Source organism: Oncorhynchus clarkii, chromosome 17 (genome assembly GCF_045791955.1).
Source record: "Oncorhynchus clarkii lewisi isolate Uvic-CL-2024 chromosome 17, UVic_Ocla_1.0, whole genome shotgun sequence".
Lineage (NCBI taxonomy): Eukaryota > Metazoa > Chordata > Actinopteri > Salmoniformes > Salmonidae > Oncorhynchus > Oncorhynchus clarkii.
The window spans coordinates 56951858-56969825 of NC_092163.1; the positions used below are offsets into that span (position 1 = coordinate 56951858).

Genomic DNA, 17968 nt, shown 5'->3' on the forward strand with positions numbered 1-17968 from the left:
GGACTAATGGAGCGGATGCAATGATGATGATCCCCACTATCCTAGAGCAGATGAGTGGTTTAGTGTATCATATAGCAGCTCCATTGAGAACTTTGTATGTGTGTGTGTGTGTATGTGAGCATGCGTGTGTGTGTGCGCGTGTCTGTGATGAACCTGTCTTTACACAGCAGAAACCCTCCATGTATCCTCCAGACTGAAAAGGCCACATCCTCAGCGCCTCATAGGACTCTCACAGATCCAAGACCACAAAGAAAATAAATGTTACCATATTCCGTTTATGAGGCATTAGGAGAAGGAAAGAAGCTGGTGATGGCTGGTATGCAGCAGTAGAGCTCTTATACTACTTTTGGGGATTTCATCATGTAGGCTTTGAAGTGGAGAATGACAAGCTGGAAAAAGGGTTTGGGCTGCATCAGGTTAGGATTATCTCCTGTGTCTCGGAACAGAGACTGGCTGGCTTGCATCTCGGCCTAATACACTCAATTAGTTCACAGAGATCACTAGCCTGGCTAAGCAAGGTCACTGTTATTTGTTTTTAAAATCCATTAAACAGACGTCATGGCGAGACCATCTCCTTTGTTCCCTTCATTGAGTGCAGTAGAGAAACATTAAACATGGTCACTGGGGTCTCTGTGCAGTGGAGAAACATTAAACATGGTCACTGGGGTCTCTGTGCAGTGGAGAAATATTAAACATGGTAACTGGGGTCTCTGTGCAGTGGAGAAATATTAAACATGGTAACTGGGGTCTCTGTGCAGTGGTAAACATGGTCACTGGGGTCTCTGTGCAGTGGAGAAACATTAAACATGGTCACTGGGGTCTCTGTGCAGTGGAGAAACATTAAACATGGTCACTGGGGTCTCTGTGCAGTGGAGAAACATTAAACATGGTCACTGGGGTCTCTGTGCAGTGGAGAAATATTAAACATGGTAACTGGGGTCTCTGTGCAGTGGAGAAACATTAAACATGGTCACTGGGGTCTCTGTGCAGTGGAGAAACATTAAACATGGTCACTGGGGTCTCTGTGCAGTGGAGAAATATTAAACATGGTCACTGGGGTCTCTGCGCTGGACTTGTTGTGCGTGTTTGTACTGCTTGCTGTGCATGTCCCTCCCGCTCTCCGTCTCATCCATCTTTCCTGCTGATGGTGGGGATAAGAGAGGAGGCAGTGGCGTGTTCTACGACTGGCCCTAAAGGAGTGATTCAGTGCTGAAGAGGAATTTGTAGAGGGGCCATCATCACTGGTCTCAGGCTGTAAGTGTTGGAGTCTATTTATAGCTTTGTTGGGTTTGAAAGAACTGCTGATTTACGACAATACTGACTTAAAGCTGTTATGGCGTTGGTGACGAAGGTGGATTGATTGGAAGGCTGTATGTGTGTTGCTCACCACACTGTAGACGACGTGCCCATGAAATATGGATCAAAAAAGAGGGAGAAAAATGGAAAGGGAGGAAGCCTTTTCCCTGATGATGCAACATCCGTCTGTTGATTTCTCTCTCTCTCCCCAACATGGTTTTGGGTAAAGTCATCAAGATGACACCTTATGCAATCGCTCTCTTCCTCGTTTCTTCATGAAGGTCGTTCTTTTCTTTTCTGAGCAGCAGATATCATCCTCCTCTCTGATTTGTGGGGAACAGATGCCACAGCATGGATTAAAAGCTCTTCCTTGACACAGATCCGCTGGGGCGTAGCAGGCTCCCTTTCTAGTCTGCAGCGCTATCCCTCTGGCAAACACAAACACACAAACAGCAGGGTGCAAAAGTGCCTGAGCCTGTCTGTTTGGAAAGTACACACTGTCCCCACAGCCATGTTCCCCAGCTCTCATCAAGGCTTTGCTTTATTAATTGCTAAAGCCGTAACCTCCCCAGCTCCCCTGTCTCACAGGAGTGGTGTGATTCATTAGGAGGGCTATAGATTTTTGGTGAAGGAGGGTTCATTTCAAACAGCCCTAATCTGCTGCTTGTTTATTCATCTCATTCTCCTCTCTCCTGGCGTGTCACCCAGCATCAGAGGAGAACTGATCTCTCCACACAAACAGACTGCCGCTGCTCATCCCCACAGTTCAAACGGGGCAAGGCGACAGGCCCTCGGAGGGAGGATTATAGGGATGCAGGAGGAAGTGTCAATCTGATTTCTCTGTGCTAGCTGGATCACAGCCGACGTGTCGCTTGGACTGATACGGCCAGGCCTCCTGGTCAATGCTGCGGGGTTACTGGGCTCAGCAAAAGAAAAACTGCTTCAGTCCACCTTGTCACCATCGCGGGGACACAGTGACAGCACACAATCTCATACTGCTTAATACTCCTCATCAAAGAACCACTCACTACAGGGTCAGGGCAAACTTCTGTCATTTAGAGAAAAAAACTCACTGTGAGTTGTCTATTCCAACATCTTCATCAAGGTGTAGTGTAGACAGTGGCCAAGCTCTCATCTTTGTGGATCTCTTTATGTCAGCACTAAAGACTATCAGATGCCAAGCGTATTGAGCCAAGATAATGTTTTATATTGATGGTGATAGTCAGCACAAACTCAGCCCACCTCAGCCTTCTGCTGTGTAGATTGGTCTATCTCTCCTGTGAGTAGTCTTAGTGCTGTGCCGGTCTGTAGGGACTTCAGAGGTAAACTCAAAAAGCACTGAGGAAGTATGAGTTGTATTTGAAAAATACCTACATTATGGTAATTAAATATGTATGAAGACAGGATTAATCACGTGCTTTACATTATCATCCTTTCAGGCCTCTGAATTATGTCGACATCATTATGAGTTGTTTGTGTGATTACCATGGTATTTAAATGGTTTTCACAACCCTCTGTTTTTCCTTGCTTAAAGCTCTTTCAGTCTGGCTTCCATCCATGTCTTCTCTTCTCTTTTCTACTGCTCTCCATACCAACAGAGGGCAGTGTGGTGCTAGTGTTCAGATGCAGGGGCAGCCTGAGCCATTGCACTGCTTGACTGCGAGGTCATCTGCAAAGGGGCTGATCCGTCGTTGTGACAGTTAACATACTAATTACTGTAAATAATACGTTCTCTAGCAATGCCTTGGAGAGGGGAGTGCCGCTCCCGTCCTCCACCCCCCTCCACCAGTGTCTTACTTCACTCTGTTCCTGTCAAGATAGTGCACAGACAAATTGTACAACCAGGAGGGGAACACAGTAGATGGGCTAAATGTTAGCCTGCTGATGTAAACATTCCTCCTTTTGTATAATATAAAAGGATACTCTAATGTGTCAGAATATGAAATCCATGCATCACTGAAGAGAAAGCAAACAAGTTCTGCATCCCACCCTGTTCTACCCTGTTCTGAATGTTCCAGTGTTCCTGTGTGTTTATTCTGTTGGTTTGTTCTGTCTTTCTCACGGTTTGTTCTCTCCTTCTCTCTGTTCTTCTCTACTAATTACTCTGTCAGTCTCTCCTCTACCTGAACAATACATGGCCCACTGCCAGGTCTTACAAGAACACTAGCTACCTACATCTAGAAAACTGTAAGACAAAACAGGAGGGCACCCTCTTTTGAGCACATAGTGGCTAATTGACCACCATGTTCATATTCCATAATGTAATAGTTCTTCCCTGTTGCCAAAAGTTGGCTTGATTTTCTTACTGTCCAGAAAAGTGGGTGAGCAAATGAATCAAGTCTTACCTTACAAAAGCAGAAAACTGATTAATATTTTTGAGAGACTTTTGCATTGAATTCCTGTTTTGTTGAGCCAATCTGGCCACAATAGAATGGGTTCCAAGGATGGCAGGGGAAATTTGAAACCCAAGATATTACTCCTTGATCCTATGTAGAGACGGCCTGGCAACTGTGTCCACGTCCCCCTGTTTTTGTCTCAGTGGGTACCAGAGGACTCTTTGTTCTGAGTTCCATGCCACCTGATCAGGAGGATTAAACTGCCTCTGCCACACACCCTGTGCCTCCCGTTTGGTGCCATCCAGGACCCCTGTCGAGACAGAGTTGTGGTTGTGGAATCTTATAGGTGGGCAGAGATCATCATAGCCTAGCACAACTGGGCCTCATGCAGATAGGTGCCTGGCAGGGATAGATGGAGGGAGGCGATTGACGCCACAGAGAACTCTTGGCCCGTGGTCCTCTTTTGAAACCCATTATTTGACGGACAGTCCATCGCTTTCATCCAGGGAAGTTGGAGCCGCCTGCCATTGCCGCTGGAGCCAGCGGGGACGGAGAGAGCGGCATGCAGAATGTGCATCACATTGGCCGGACGTGTTGCTATTGCTCAGCGAGCAGCTGAGAAGGACACGTGGAACAGACAAATCTGTGTTGAGTCACGAATATCAGTTTGTGATTTCCTGACAATGTCAGGCCACACTCAGAGCAGATATATGCAAAACTATTCTTCCACTTCATTCCACTTATTGCCTGATCTGATCTGTGGAACAGCCAAAGGAGATACCAAATCTTTACTTTACAGACAATACTTATTAAATTGAAGGAGACATCCCTGGCCAGGCTTAATAATAAGCTGATATCCGTATGTTTATCCCAGAGCTTTAACCACACTGTGAGCTTAGCTTCACGACAATAAAGAGTTAAAAACAGAAAGCAGCTGCACCCTATTCAATCCATTCCTACTGCTGCAGATGGTTTAATCTTAGTCTTTCAATAACTTTGAATATTAGTAGTAGTAGAGGGCTGCAAGCACAGAAGGTGGTTGACGTTCATTTAATTTAAGTCACTGGATGACATCCAGATCATGAAATGATAACATGAGCAGAGTGTCTTAACTTTGATCCAGCCATCCTTCTGGGTTAGATTCACTGGAGGATATTGAACAACAACTAACAAGCAAACACAGGGCTGTCCCGTTGGTGGCAGTGCCATGTGCTCCTTAGACTGGAAGCTGTCTAAGAGAGTGCCTCTGCACATACTGACACTGACTGTGTGTGTGCTTTAACTGACTGCTACTCTATTGATTAAATGCAATTGGGTGCGAGTGCTGGAGCCAGTCAATTATCAGTTAATAAACAGCAGAAGTGTTCTATTAGTGCCTGTTAGTGCGTGTGATAGATTGTTGCTATGTGGATTTGACCAGGAGAGGGGAAGGGAAGTGATGGGAGGAGCGTTGCCTTTGGGTGTATTGTACCTAACTCCATTGGGTTGCTTTGTCTTGGCCGGTTTTGTTATTGTAGTACTGAGCTTAAAATATAATACATCTGCACACAAACTCACAATTCTCTGCTGGACCGGCCCAAACTGTAAGCTCAGGAATCACACTCCAGAATGAATCCCACAATTGGTATTACAGCACACTATCCAATAAATAGAATCCATTACAAAAGAAAGAATGGAGCCAGACAATGCAGTGCCTGCTTGCTGCAGTGTGACTACTCATTGATAACGTTACAAACCTCCAGTGTGTTCGGTGCATGTGCCTCGTAGAAGTGCGCACAGCGATCGTCACACGTCTAATGTGTGGTAAATTTAGACACAGTGGAGCATAGATTTCACAGCAGATGCACAGGAACATAACACGTCCACCTGTGTTTCCCTCAGTAAGTCATCCCTCCCTTGTGGAACCAGAGACAAAAGCCTGACAACACATGCCAACTGTATAAATAGTATAAAACATGGTTCTGTTGTGGACTGTTACCAGTGACAATACCTTCAATCAAAGGCCAGATTTCTGGATTTGACTGCAGGTGCTAATGCATATTACTTTCTGGCTGCCATTGATGCAAGCTAAAACATGAATGGTGACTATCATAGGGGGGAGGCCAGTCCCTGATGATGTGTGTAGGAATATCTACGGCTATAGCTCCTTCCCCTGTCTTCTAGCATGCTGCAATGCAGGCTATGGCCTACACTAACCATAGTGGCGCCCCCTTGGGGTAATGGGTGGGACGAATCCAGTGTCGGGAGTTGGGTCATTGGGAACCTACAGCTGGGAGACCGCCCTCTCATTCCATCAACAAACCTCCAAACCTTAATTAGCTCACCTGCTGATCACCTGCTGATCACTAGGTAGCCTAGTGGTTAGAGCTAGATTGAATCCCAGAGCTGACAAGGTAAACATTTGTCGTTTTGCCCCTGAACAAGGCAGTTAACCCACTGTTCCTAGGCCGCCATTGTAAATAAGAATTTGTTCTTAACTGACTTGCCTAGTTAAATAAAGTTTAAAATAAAAAAATAAACCCCCCCTCCCTCTCTTTCCCGCATTCCCCAAAGTCCTCCATCAAATATCCCATTCGATTTGGCTTACCTGCCTCCCTCCAACTTGGATCTCCTCTTCTGATTGACAATTGCCTTAGCGGAATCTTGTATCACAATGATTTTTAAATGGTTCCTCACTGCTACCTTATCAGAATTGGCAACCTCAATGGCGTGTGCATCGCTCAAAACCCCACGTGGCCTCTGTACCTTTCAATGCTGATTTTAGGTTGAACTGGTGTTTATACAGCTTGATTTGTTTACACCTACTAGCATTATTTTTAAGGTATTTTGATTTGTGATTTATATTATGCAGTGTACACTTCAGCGGTGGGCAATCTATCTTGCTGGGAGCATTTAATTCCATTCGGTCGAGGTCCTAGCTACATGTGTATATATACAGTATTCCTGGGACAGGAAGGGTATATATAGAGGGACAGTTCTGATAGAGTAGGGACCCCTTTAGTATTAGCTGACTTTCTCCAGAGAGTGCTAACAGACAAAGCAATTGCCGTCTGTGAAGATTGCCCGCGAAGGCTAGCTGTCTCCGGTGACTGATAAAACCCACCGTCTGCAGCCCACAAAACCACCAGCATCCCATCGCTACTGCTGCTGTCCCTCTGGTTCAGCTACCAGCCTCTTCCTCCTAACCTCAGGGCTTCCATATGGGGCCCTATTATGACTGCTGTTTAATTACCTATCAAAAAACAGCTCACTCCTCTTAAGGGATGGCTAGCCGAGAGGGAGAGAGAGGGAGAGACAGAATGAGAGAGAAATAGCTCACATGGGCTCTTTAAGCAGAGACAGAAGACAAAGGGTGAGGGAGAGCAAAAAATTGATGGAGAGAGAGAGAGACAGTGCATCTGCATGATGAATGTGAATAGATGTAGAGAGACAGAGGGAGTGTGGAGGACAGATGGGCAGAAGCAGTCATCTGGCCGACATAATTTTTCTGGGGATGTGTTTGTGTTTACAAACAGACCCTGCCAGGGAGAGAGGGAGGGACTTAGCAAATTAATGTTATAAATTATCCATGATTTATGTTTGCTGCCTTGGGGACAACAGTAAAAGGCGTGCAGCATCCATAGCTGACCCGGCTGAGCCTTATCCCCACCCTAGCACCACACAATTAGATGTTCCGTCTGCCACATGGCCCAGCATCACCACTTACACACATACATAATAATAAACATTCCCTCACGGGCATGGTGTTGGTCAGGGAGGCTGCGTGCCTGGACAGATGGTCATTTGCAAAGGAGACCTAGGTCTCATGTCTTCCCTGTTAAAATAAAGGTTAAATTAAAAATAAATAAATGCTCACAGTGCTGTGTCTCATGGGGACACTGAGGGATAGAAGCAGCAATTCATTGGCCAACACTGAAAGCCTCCAAGCCTAAGACAGCTGTTGTTGCTATTATTCTCTGGATGTCTATTTCTATACTTTTACAACTGACTCATGGATCTGAGAGCTGTGCTATTCTAAGCCAGTCATTGGCTTTTCATTGCAGCCATTCATACCGCTCCAACTCTGGACTGGTCTGTTATTGTCTACTCTAGACCCTCAGGAAATCTCAGGTAGGAGCCATTTCATTTCACACACCTCCTTTTTTCCCCATGTATACTATAACTTTACAACCTTTTAGGTAATAGAAAATGTGTTGATGCTAAAGTGTCTCTTTCAACATCTATTCATACACCTCCCAAAAAAGCTTCACTCGGGAGTAACGGAAAACAGATTGTCTGTAAGTGCTCTGCTGGTCCCAGGTACTAGCTGTGGTCTTTCACTTGTGAGGGCGCAATTTGATGGGGTGTTGGGAAACAGAAGCTACAAAGGGCTGTGGGCAGTTGGTAGGATATATCTAGACAGCAGTGAAACGCAGGGTTTCCATTATAACCGTAAACTCTGGCCAGTTATTTTAGCCCAATCTAACTATTAGACAGTCATGAAAGGCCTTCGTAACAGGAGGTCACTATTACGATTGACAAATGAAAAGCCTACATCTGTGTATTTGTTTATTTTGACTTTCGAAACAGTGGGTCCCAATCAATTTCCGATGCCTGGTGCAATTCCCCAATGTGGTACTGTCCGTTTGTCAGTAGGAGAACTGTGCTGTGAGCACTGGTTGAAAGGATTTTACCAATAGGAAATGAGTGGCTTTTTTAGACAGCTGGTTATTTAAATCTAAAAACACCTCGGTTGACAACTTAGAGCTGCTGGACATGGTAACACTTGTTGATAATGGAACACGTGAACTGACCCCACACCACTGAGAAACGGGCCTACAGTATGTCATGGATGAGTCTAATCTTCCTACTAACCTTTATAAGCCGAGACAGATATAGATCAGTCTCCCACTATAAGAGCAACAGTAGCTCAACCATATGGGGATGATGCACATTGAATTATCTAAATGAACAAAACAACATGTAATATTTATGGTTACTTAATATTTGTTTTTTATCCCTTACAGCTTGAAGCTGCCCTTCACAATCCGGTGCAGTGTGCTTTGCTTGGCTTCTCTGCAGCGAGCACCTCGCTACCTCAAGGCTATCTCTGGGTGAGTGACTTACACATACACAGTTTACAGGCACACATATACATACATGCATGCATGCACACAAACACACATGTGCACACAGAAGTATTTAAAAAAGCATTAACCATGACACCCGTTGATACAAATATATCCTCTGTAATATTACATTTGTAGTGGCCTCAGGGTTGATCACATCTATTAATCAAAAGTACAAAAAATGTGGCAATGAAAGGGATACAAATATTTTTTCTCTACAAAAACAAGTGTTGCCATGCAAACTGACCCTTCACTTTCATTTAGTATAGACCTTTTCAACTGTAAAAACCATAACAAGTTCTATATGTACCCACTAGAGGTTCTCCAGTAAACATCTGGCGCTAAAGAGCCCCATAATTGCTAGCTAGCTAGTTGGGGTGGCAGGTAGCCTAGTGGTTAGAGCGTTGGGCCAGTAACCGAAAGGTTGCTAGATTGAATACCTGAGCTGACAAGGTAAAAATCTGTAGTTCTGCAGCTGAACAAGGCAGTTAACCCATTGTTCCTAGGCCGTCATTGTAAATAAGAATTTGTTCTTAACTGAATTGCCAAGCTAAATAAAGGTTAAATAAAAAACGTAATAAAAGGTTGGCTAGCTAGCACAAAATGACAAGTTCGTATTTCTTGATCAAACCAAAAAACAGAACAAACTAAACTCACCCATTCCGTACAAATGTGCGCATCCCCAACATTCAAATGAGACTACAAAGAAAACTAATGTGACTGTAGCGACTGTGTTGACTTCAAAACCGGGGGTGTGAACTAGATTTCTATTCAAGCGTTGATCGACATGGTAATGGCTCTATAGTATTGGAGAAAAGTTGAAAAAACTGACCCTCCGTTACATCGTGACGTGTCATGCCGTAAAGTACAGCACGCATAAAGCTACTATTTCTGTCTTACAATCTCTCTCAACCAGGTGTAGCACTTCTCTCATCCTTTAAAAACAAGAAATGGACAGTGACGGGGGTAAATACCTAGTAAATACCTAGTCATTTTTTGCATCATCATTGCATGCAATCATCATTCTCAAAGCCTCTGTTTACTTCTAAGATCACTTTAGCACCGCCCTAAAAACCCAATTCAAATTCGACACAAACCTTCAAATAGGTGTAATAATAACACATTATATAAACTCTTTATAGTGTTTTATTTACATTTTAGAGGCGATAAGGTGATAAGTTGGACAGATCGAGTGAATAAAAGCAATTTTTCCACACAACATCTCTCCTTCTCACTATCACGCATTAGTTTTGTGAGTGAGTTTACGTTAGTTATATACACACATTGACTTGTTGCTATCAGATCCACTAAACAAAATCATCAGACAATGTTAATTTCCCGTTAATTATCTGTTTGTTCTGGTGGTGTTACATATGGCTAGCACAGCAAATAGCCACAGAGCTAGTGTGATATGAAGGTAGAGAAAGATGAACTTACCTTGTTAGCCAGCTAATGTTAGATCCATTTTTCCCACGGCAGCCAACATTACAACTAAATTAAATGTAGCTAGCATACGAGTACAATGTTTGAGGGCCACATTGTTTCCATCAAAAGTTAGCCAGCAGCAGAAATTAGCCCACTATCAAACTCTCTCCCCATTCACCAATCTGTTTCTCCTAGCTCTTTGTTTGCTTCCTCCATAACGCAACTATATTTTACCCAGGTGTATTGCCTAGGTGTTTTACCAAGGTATATATGAACCACTAACTTGTGCTAGGCATGAATTATGGACCTCACGTTACGAGACCTAGCTAGTGGTTTGTTTACGTGTTGTAAAGCTAGACTACACAAATGCTAGCGCCTTGTGGTGATAATGTTAAACTGCATATTAATTGCACCAGGATGATACATAACATGAAGCAAACAAATTGCAACTTTATGTCAACTTTATTATTTTGAAATTAAGTCAAATTAACCATAAAATATTCCTTTCTGCACACCCTCATGATCGTGATATGTAAGTGTTAATGCCCTCGAAGCCGGTGTTTGGAGGATATATTGGCACGGGTGTTATTAGGCCTGAGACGAACTTGAGGGCCGGCAGACAGTGCCAATATATCCAAAAACAGGCTTCGAGGGCATTATCCATTTTTTTTTACAACTGGTTACAAACATATTAAAATAATGATTGACATATTTTAATTTAAAATGTTATTTTGCTGAATTTCTTAATACTATTTCATCCTTCCACAAGATATAGTCCCGATACAAATCTAGGGTTGCTACCCAAGCCGACAGAATGCAACCCAGTTGTTCAGTCTTTTTGTTCTGTATCTATGGACGCGACCCAGCCGTTCGTTCTAAATGTTCCATTGTCATACTGGCTGGCAACATTCTGAACCCTTGCTTGTTAGCAACTATGGCTAACTAAGTCATGTCTAAAAGTGCAGCCAGAATAACAGCAAAGTAGCTGCATTTGCATTTATTTAAACTGTTTTCTAGAGACATTTATTTGGATACATCCATAACATTGAGCAAATGAGGTGCGATTTCGCCTGGCATAGAAAATGTGCTCACTCATCAGGACACTGTTGTTCAAAGGAGCTAGCCAACAACACCACTAACACAAACACTTCAAACTGAAGCTGGAAAGACTGCAAACTAGCTGAATTTACCTTTTTTCAATTGACATTTCTTTGTATACAGTTGAAGTCGGAAGTTTATATACACCTTAGCCAAATACATTTAAACTCAGTTTTTCACAATTCCTGACATTTAATCCTAGTAAAACTTCCCTGTTTTAGGTCAGTTAGGATCACCACTTTATTTTAAGAATGTGAAAATGGCTTATTTCAGCTTTTATTTCTTTAATCACATTCCCAGTGGGTCAGAAGTTTACACACACTCAATTAGTATTTGGTAGCATTGCCTTAAACAATTTAAACTTAGGTCAAATGTTTCAGATAGCCTTCCACAAGCTTCCCACAATAAGTTGGGTGAATTTTGGTCCATTCCTCCTGACAGAGCTGGTGTAACTGAGTCAGGTTTGTAGGCCTCCTTGCTTGCAAATGCCTTTTTTCCTCCAAACATAACGATGGGCATTATGGTCAAACAGTTATATTTTTGTTTCCTCAAACCAGAGGACATTTCCCCAAAAAGTACGATCTTTGTCCCCATGTGCAGTTGCAAACCGTAGTCTGACTTTTTTTTATGGCGGTTTTGGAGCAGTGGCTTCTTCCTTTCTGAGCGGTCTTTCAGGTTATGTTGATATAGGACTCGTTTTACTGTGGATATAGATACTTTTGTACCCGTTTCCTCCAGCATCTTCACAAGATCCTTTGCTGTTGTTCTGGGATTGATTTGCACTTTTCGCACCAAAGTACGTTCATCTCTAGGAGACGGAACGCGTCTCCTTCCTGAGTGGTATGACGGCTGCATGGTCCCATGGTGTTTATGCTTGTGTACTATTGTTTGTACAGATGAAGGTACCTTCAGACGTTTGGAAATTGCTCCCAAGAATGAACCAGACTTGTAGAGGTTTCCAATTTTTTATCTGAGGTCTTGGCTGATTTGTTAGGATTTTCCCATGATGCCAAGCAAAGAGGCACTGAGTTTGAAGGTAGTCCTTGAAATACAACCACAGGTACACCTCCAATTGACTCAAATGATGTCAATTAGCCTACCAAAAGCTTCTAAAGCCATTACATTATTTTCTGGAATTGTCCAAGCTCTTTAAAGGCCCAGTCAAGTTAGTGTATGTAAACTTCTGACCCACTGGAATTGTGATACAGTGAATTATAAGTCTGTCTGTAAACAATTGTTGGAAAAATTACTTGTGTCATGCACAAGATAGATATCCTAACCGACTTGCCAAAACTATAGTTTGTTAACAAAACATTTGTGGAGTGGTTGAAAAACGAGTTTTAATGACTCCAACCTAAGTGTATGTAAACTTCTGACCTGTATATCCATAAAAATAATGCCAGCTGTTTGAGAAACGCTGCCTGCCTGTCTGTCTCGTCCCAACACCCGACACGTTCAATACGATGGGACAGCTGGAGATCGAATTTGAATATTGAAACAATGTTGCAAATGTCGGAGAGACAGACAGCAAGGTTTGTACAAATCTCCACAGTTGAAAATGGCAATGCTACATGCTTTTTATAGTGGAGATCAAGTTTTTAAATTGCCTGGCTGGGCTGATGAGACAGGGGATTGTGCAGTCAGATGGAACAGAGTAAATAGGCATTTTAACATCATAGATTTAGCCGGTGGTAACTTGTGGAATAGACTCCGGCTGGTATGCGGTTTTAACCAATCAGCATTCAAGATTAGGCCCACCCGTTGTATAACTGCTAATAATGTCTCTCTCCTGTGTATGTCAACCTTAAGGTCTACCTTTGTTACAAGGATAGGGCTTGCACTAATCCAATTCATGGGGGCATGTACAGTAGCTGTAGAAGTCAAACCTGGTATCCTTTAACATGGTTAGCCTCATTAATTGTCTAATAAAAAAGAAAAACCCACAGACACTGATCTTGCCAGTATCAGCCTTTTATTTTCTTTCAAGTTGTTAACAAATGATTCCCACACACATAAGTTCTCAGATGTGTGAGTACTTTTCCTATTTCTAATAGTATCATTTCAAATGGAAGAAACAAATTAACAAAATGTAAACAATGTACAAGCCACATATACAAGTGCATTGGACATGGCCACAAGGCTAATACTAATCCCATCATATGTCTGCATTGGACATGCATGCCATAAATAATATCACTTCTACTGTGACCAAAAGGGTAGAGCATAGATAGTGGAGGCAAGAGAAAAAATACCCTGCAGAGTGACCACAGTAAATGGTCACTTTTACATGGGCTGCAGAGTAGCCATGTAATGTATGAGTTCCATCCCTGTATGGCTGACCGGGCCGGGATGCAAACCCTAATTAAATGACACTTGTAGCTAGCATGCCAACCACTGGAGAAGGATGATAGTGAGTGTAGCAGAATGAAGCAAATCAGGGCAACATTGCATGAGGAGATCCTCCCGCAGCTGAGATGCTTAAAGTATTAAAATATAGATACATTTATGATAGACAGGAGGAGACACTACTTGAAGTCTCAGGGGGATGACATCACAGTGGCTACTAGAACTCACTTGCAGCTCACCTCTGCTACAGTCACACCCCTTTCACCTCCTATGCCACCGACAGTATAACTGACCTGCCACAACTTACCCATTACTGTCCATGCAGGCAATACGGCGCGCTGCGAAGCTTCTTTGGGAAATCTATGAACTTTTCTATTCTAAAATAGATTCGTCCCCAGACGTAAAGGACCATCTCACCTTAAAATACACTTAAGAAAACAACTATACTAAGTTAGCTAGCTAGCTGTTTACAGCTGCGACGGAACAATTGTTGTTTACAAATGCACCCAAAGTTCTTTGAGGTTCCAGAGTTCACTTCCGCTCCAAAAGCCATTAAAAAGGTATATACCAGAGTGTGGGAGAAATAAAAGACTACAGATGGGTTTTTTTATGAGTGGAGCAAATTGCACTGGCAGACAAAAGTGCCACAGTCCCTGGACTTGTTGGAATTTTGCTGGTTTTAAGAGGAACACTTTCTGTGAAAAACCTTGCCTCAGAAAATAAATTGTCTGTTAATCTTAAAGCAAAATGTTTTGGTGCCCCCTCCTTTTTGGGAAGAGTGGGCATTTTGTTGGGTAATCCCCGTAAAGCACGTGGATAAACCAGCTGGATAAGGCCCTCTAGGCCCCATCTAGACAGACTCAGCTCCCTCCCACTAGGTGTTGTTTCAACATACAGTAATTTTTCAACGTATTGTGACGTGGAATCTATGTGTAAAATACATTGGATTTACAAAGAGTCATCAACATAAACAGTTGTTTTGAGGGTGCAATTTCAACCACAAGATCATATCATAATCTAACCAATTTTCAACATAGACAAAGGTTGTTTAAAATATGTTGAATTTGTACCTCTGAAACAATAGACCTTCATTATTCTTTTTTATTTATTTAACCAGGCCAGTCAATTAAGAACAGTCTTATTTACAATGATGGCTTGGCACGAGGCAAAAGGCCTCCTGTGGGGACGGGGGATTAAAAATAAAACAATGTAAGACACGGGCATCAGCACAAATACAACAGAAAACAAACAGTAGATGTGTGTGTGTGCGAGCAGGCATGTGTATGGTGTGTTTGAAGTAAAACAACATGCTTCCTTACATAAGGCAACACAAACTAGTGACACCGGGTCTCAAGAACCTGTTCATCTATTTGTCATTTGAACTGCTCCAGGGACACCAGGTCCTGGAATTTAAGGTTGGCTTGGAGGGAATTCCAAGACCAGAAGGCTGATTATTGAAAGGACCTTTTTCCATGCTCTGTTCATTTTTAGGACTGTTAGCATAAAACAAGATTGAGAGCTTAAATTAGTTTTAATTTCGAGCTAGAAGAGAGGTATAGATAAAATGGCAGTTTTCCTAAAATGAGAATGAACCAGTGTTTGAGCCTGCGTGTTGCTAGTGATGTTCACCCGACAGCACTGTAAAAATCACAATGGTGAGTTAGACATCTCTGATTGGTGACAAAATCAAGGGCTGAATGACACACATAGTCAAGAGCCTTCAGTGTAGCGCTTGAAGCTTGCACATACAGTAAATAGTAACACCATAGTCCAACACTGACAGAAAAGTACAACAAAACAACTATTTTCTGGCGGCAAACGAAAAAACAAGCTTTGTGACAGTAATAAAACCCAATATTTATATTTACATTTTTGTCATTTGTGACTCACAACCTGGATTCGGTCTTATGTAGCAAAATTTGAAATTGTGTTTTTTTTTTTTACGTTGGATAAAAGTAGAGAGCTACAAAATGGGAAAGTAATTCTGTTTTAAAAGTTGATCAACTTGTAAACTCATTTTTGAGAAAACGGCCTTTGAATTAGGGCTGGGCGAGAAATGTAGTTTTTATGACATATTCAAGTTTATGTTTTAGCTCTGTATCGTAAGAATCGAGGTTCTGTTATAACTTTGTAATGTTTTACAAATGCAGCATCTCACTGTCACTTCTCTGCCAGCCCAATGCCGAATCATGTCCCAATTGTATGCAACACGTGCACAGAGGTTATCCACCAATTACAACCCTAGACAGCCTTTCACAAATTGTAACCACGCTGGAGAAGTGTAGCGGTGGTAAAACTTCCACCAAAATGGAAAGTGAAGAAGCCAGCTCAGCCTCTCGTGAGGATGAAATCATCCCCAAAAAGGGCAGCAATATTTTTTCAGTAATATGGAAGTGGTTTGTGTTGAAGAGGTCTGATGTTCAGGAAACGAATGGCCTGTGCAAAATGTGTCGAAAGACAATTGCCAAGAAAAGCAGCAGTACAACTAACCTCTTCCATCACCTGCAACTGAAACGTGCGGTGGAATGGGAGGAATGCGTGAGACTACGCAATGCCGATTCCAGTCGCCCGATTCCCAAAACGTCTGCTAAAAGACAAACTACCATAGTCGCATCCTTTTCAAACGTAATCCCTTATGACAAGAAAAGTTTGAGGTGGAAGGAGATAACGGATGCAGTGACCATGGCGAAAGATATGATATAAGATATAGGTACAGTTGACCAGAAATATCAGCTGCCAAGCCGCAAGTATTTCACGGAAGAAGCCCTGTCGTGATTATACACTGCTACCCGCGAAAGAACCGCAGAGAAGCTGGCTAGTGTTTCTTATTTTTCCACCACAGCTGATCTATGGTCGAGCAGAACGACAGAGCCATACCTAAGTTTGACAGTCCACTACATAAATGAAGACTGTAAATTGCAAAATGTCTGCCTCCAGACGTCTTACTTCCCCGATGATCATACGGGTGAAGTAATATCCCAGGGTCTCAGAGACTCTCTGGCATCGTGGAATATGAGCGAAGACTGAAAGGTGTGCATGACAACTGACAGCAGGAGCAACATGATAAAAGCATTGCACTGGACCCGCCTGCAGTGCGTTGGGCACAGGCCATCGGTAAGTGTCACATTGGATAGTTAAAGTGCATCCAAAAAAGTTATGTTCTGTAGGCTAATGTATTAGTAGTTATCATTCTGCCAATCCAATAGCAAATAACCACAGGCTGTTTTAATTATAACAACACATTAACTAAATTAATACATTTTCAATCAAAATGATTATATAAATTACATATTCTAACAGCTAGTGGTCTAACATTCTAAACAATAGAATAGACGTGTGGGTGTGTGTTGTTAATTTGTTTTGCACAAATAGGCCTTGAGGCCTTGTATATATATTTTTATTAATTTATTTATTAATAAGAATTATGTCTTGGCCTTTTTTAATATGTTTAGAGAAAAACAAGAAATTTAGATATATATTGTGAATTGTCCAAACCTCTGAAAAAAATGGAGATATTACTTTTAGGCCTACTTTGAATGTTTTGGTATCTAGTGAAGAGCTCTTCTTTGTCTACACCCATTCAGCATCATTCACACCCTCTTAAGCTTTAGCCCCACCCACCTCGTTTTGATCTCGGAGCATTCAGAGCGCACACTTGATGCTTTGGCCAATGATTTGTTTACCTCTGGATAACATGAAAACAGCCTAACCGGCTCTGCTGGCAACAAATTAATTCAGATTTTTTCCGACGTTTAATGACACTGGCCATATTCAACGGGTGTTGTACACTTTAGCTTAAGACATGTAGCTAGCTAACGTGAACTCACCCCATTCCGTACAAATGTGCGCAACCGCAACATTCAAACAAGGCTACAAAGAAAACGAATGGGACTGTAGCGACTGTGTTGACGTCAAAATCGGATGTGTGAACTAGGTTTCTATTCAGGCTCTATAGTATTGGAGAAAAGTTGAAAAAACAGACCCTCTGTTACATCTAGACGTGTCATGTCGTAACGTACAGCACGCATAAAGCAACTATTTCTGTCTTACAATCTCTCTCCACCATGTATAGCACTTCTCTCATCGTTTAAAAACAGGAAATGGACAGTGACAGGGGTAAGGTGGGATACCTAGTCATATTTTGCGTCTTCATTGCATGCAATCATCATTCTCAAAGCCTCTATTTACTTCTAAGATCACTTTAGCACCGCCCTAAAAACCCGATTCAAATTCGACACAAACCTTCAAATAGGTATGTAATGACACATTATATAAACTATTTATAGTGTTTTATTTACATTTTAGAGGCAATAAGGTGATAAGTTGGACAGATCGAGTGAAAAAAAGCAGTTTTCCCAC

The 17968-nt window shown here is 42.3% G+C and overlaps 1 protein-coding gene across 3 annotated transcripts in view; it reads left to right on the forward strand.

Moving 5' to 3' along the window:
- Positions 1-17968, forward strand: part of LOC139371162 (rho guanine nucleotide exchange factor 10-like protein) — a 109326-nt gene that overhangs the window by 63217 nt on the left and 28141 nt on the right. For all 3 annotated transcript variants that reach the window (XM_071111290.1, XM_071111288.1, XM_071111289.1), the window contains one exon: positions 8639-8725. In XM_071111290.1, coding sequence (XP_070967391.1) covers positions 8639-8725 — 87 coding nt within the window. The remainder of the gene's footprint in view (positions 1-8638; positions 8726-17968) is intronic.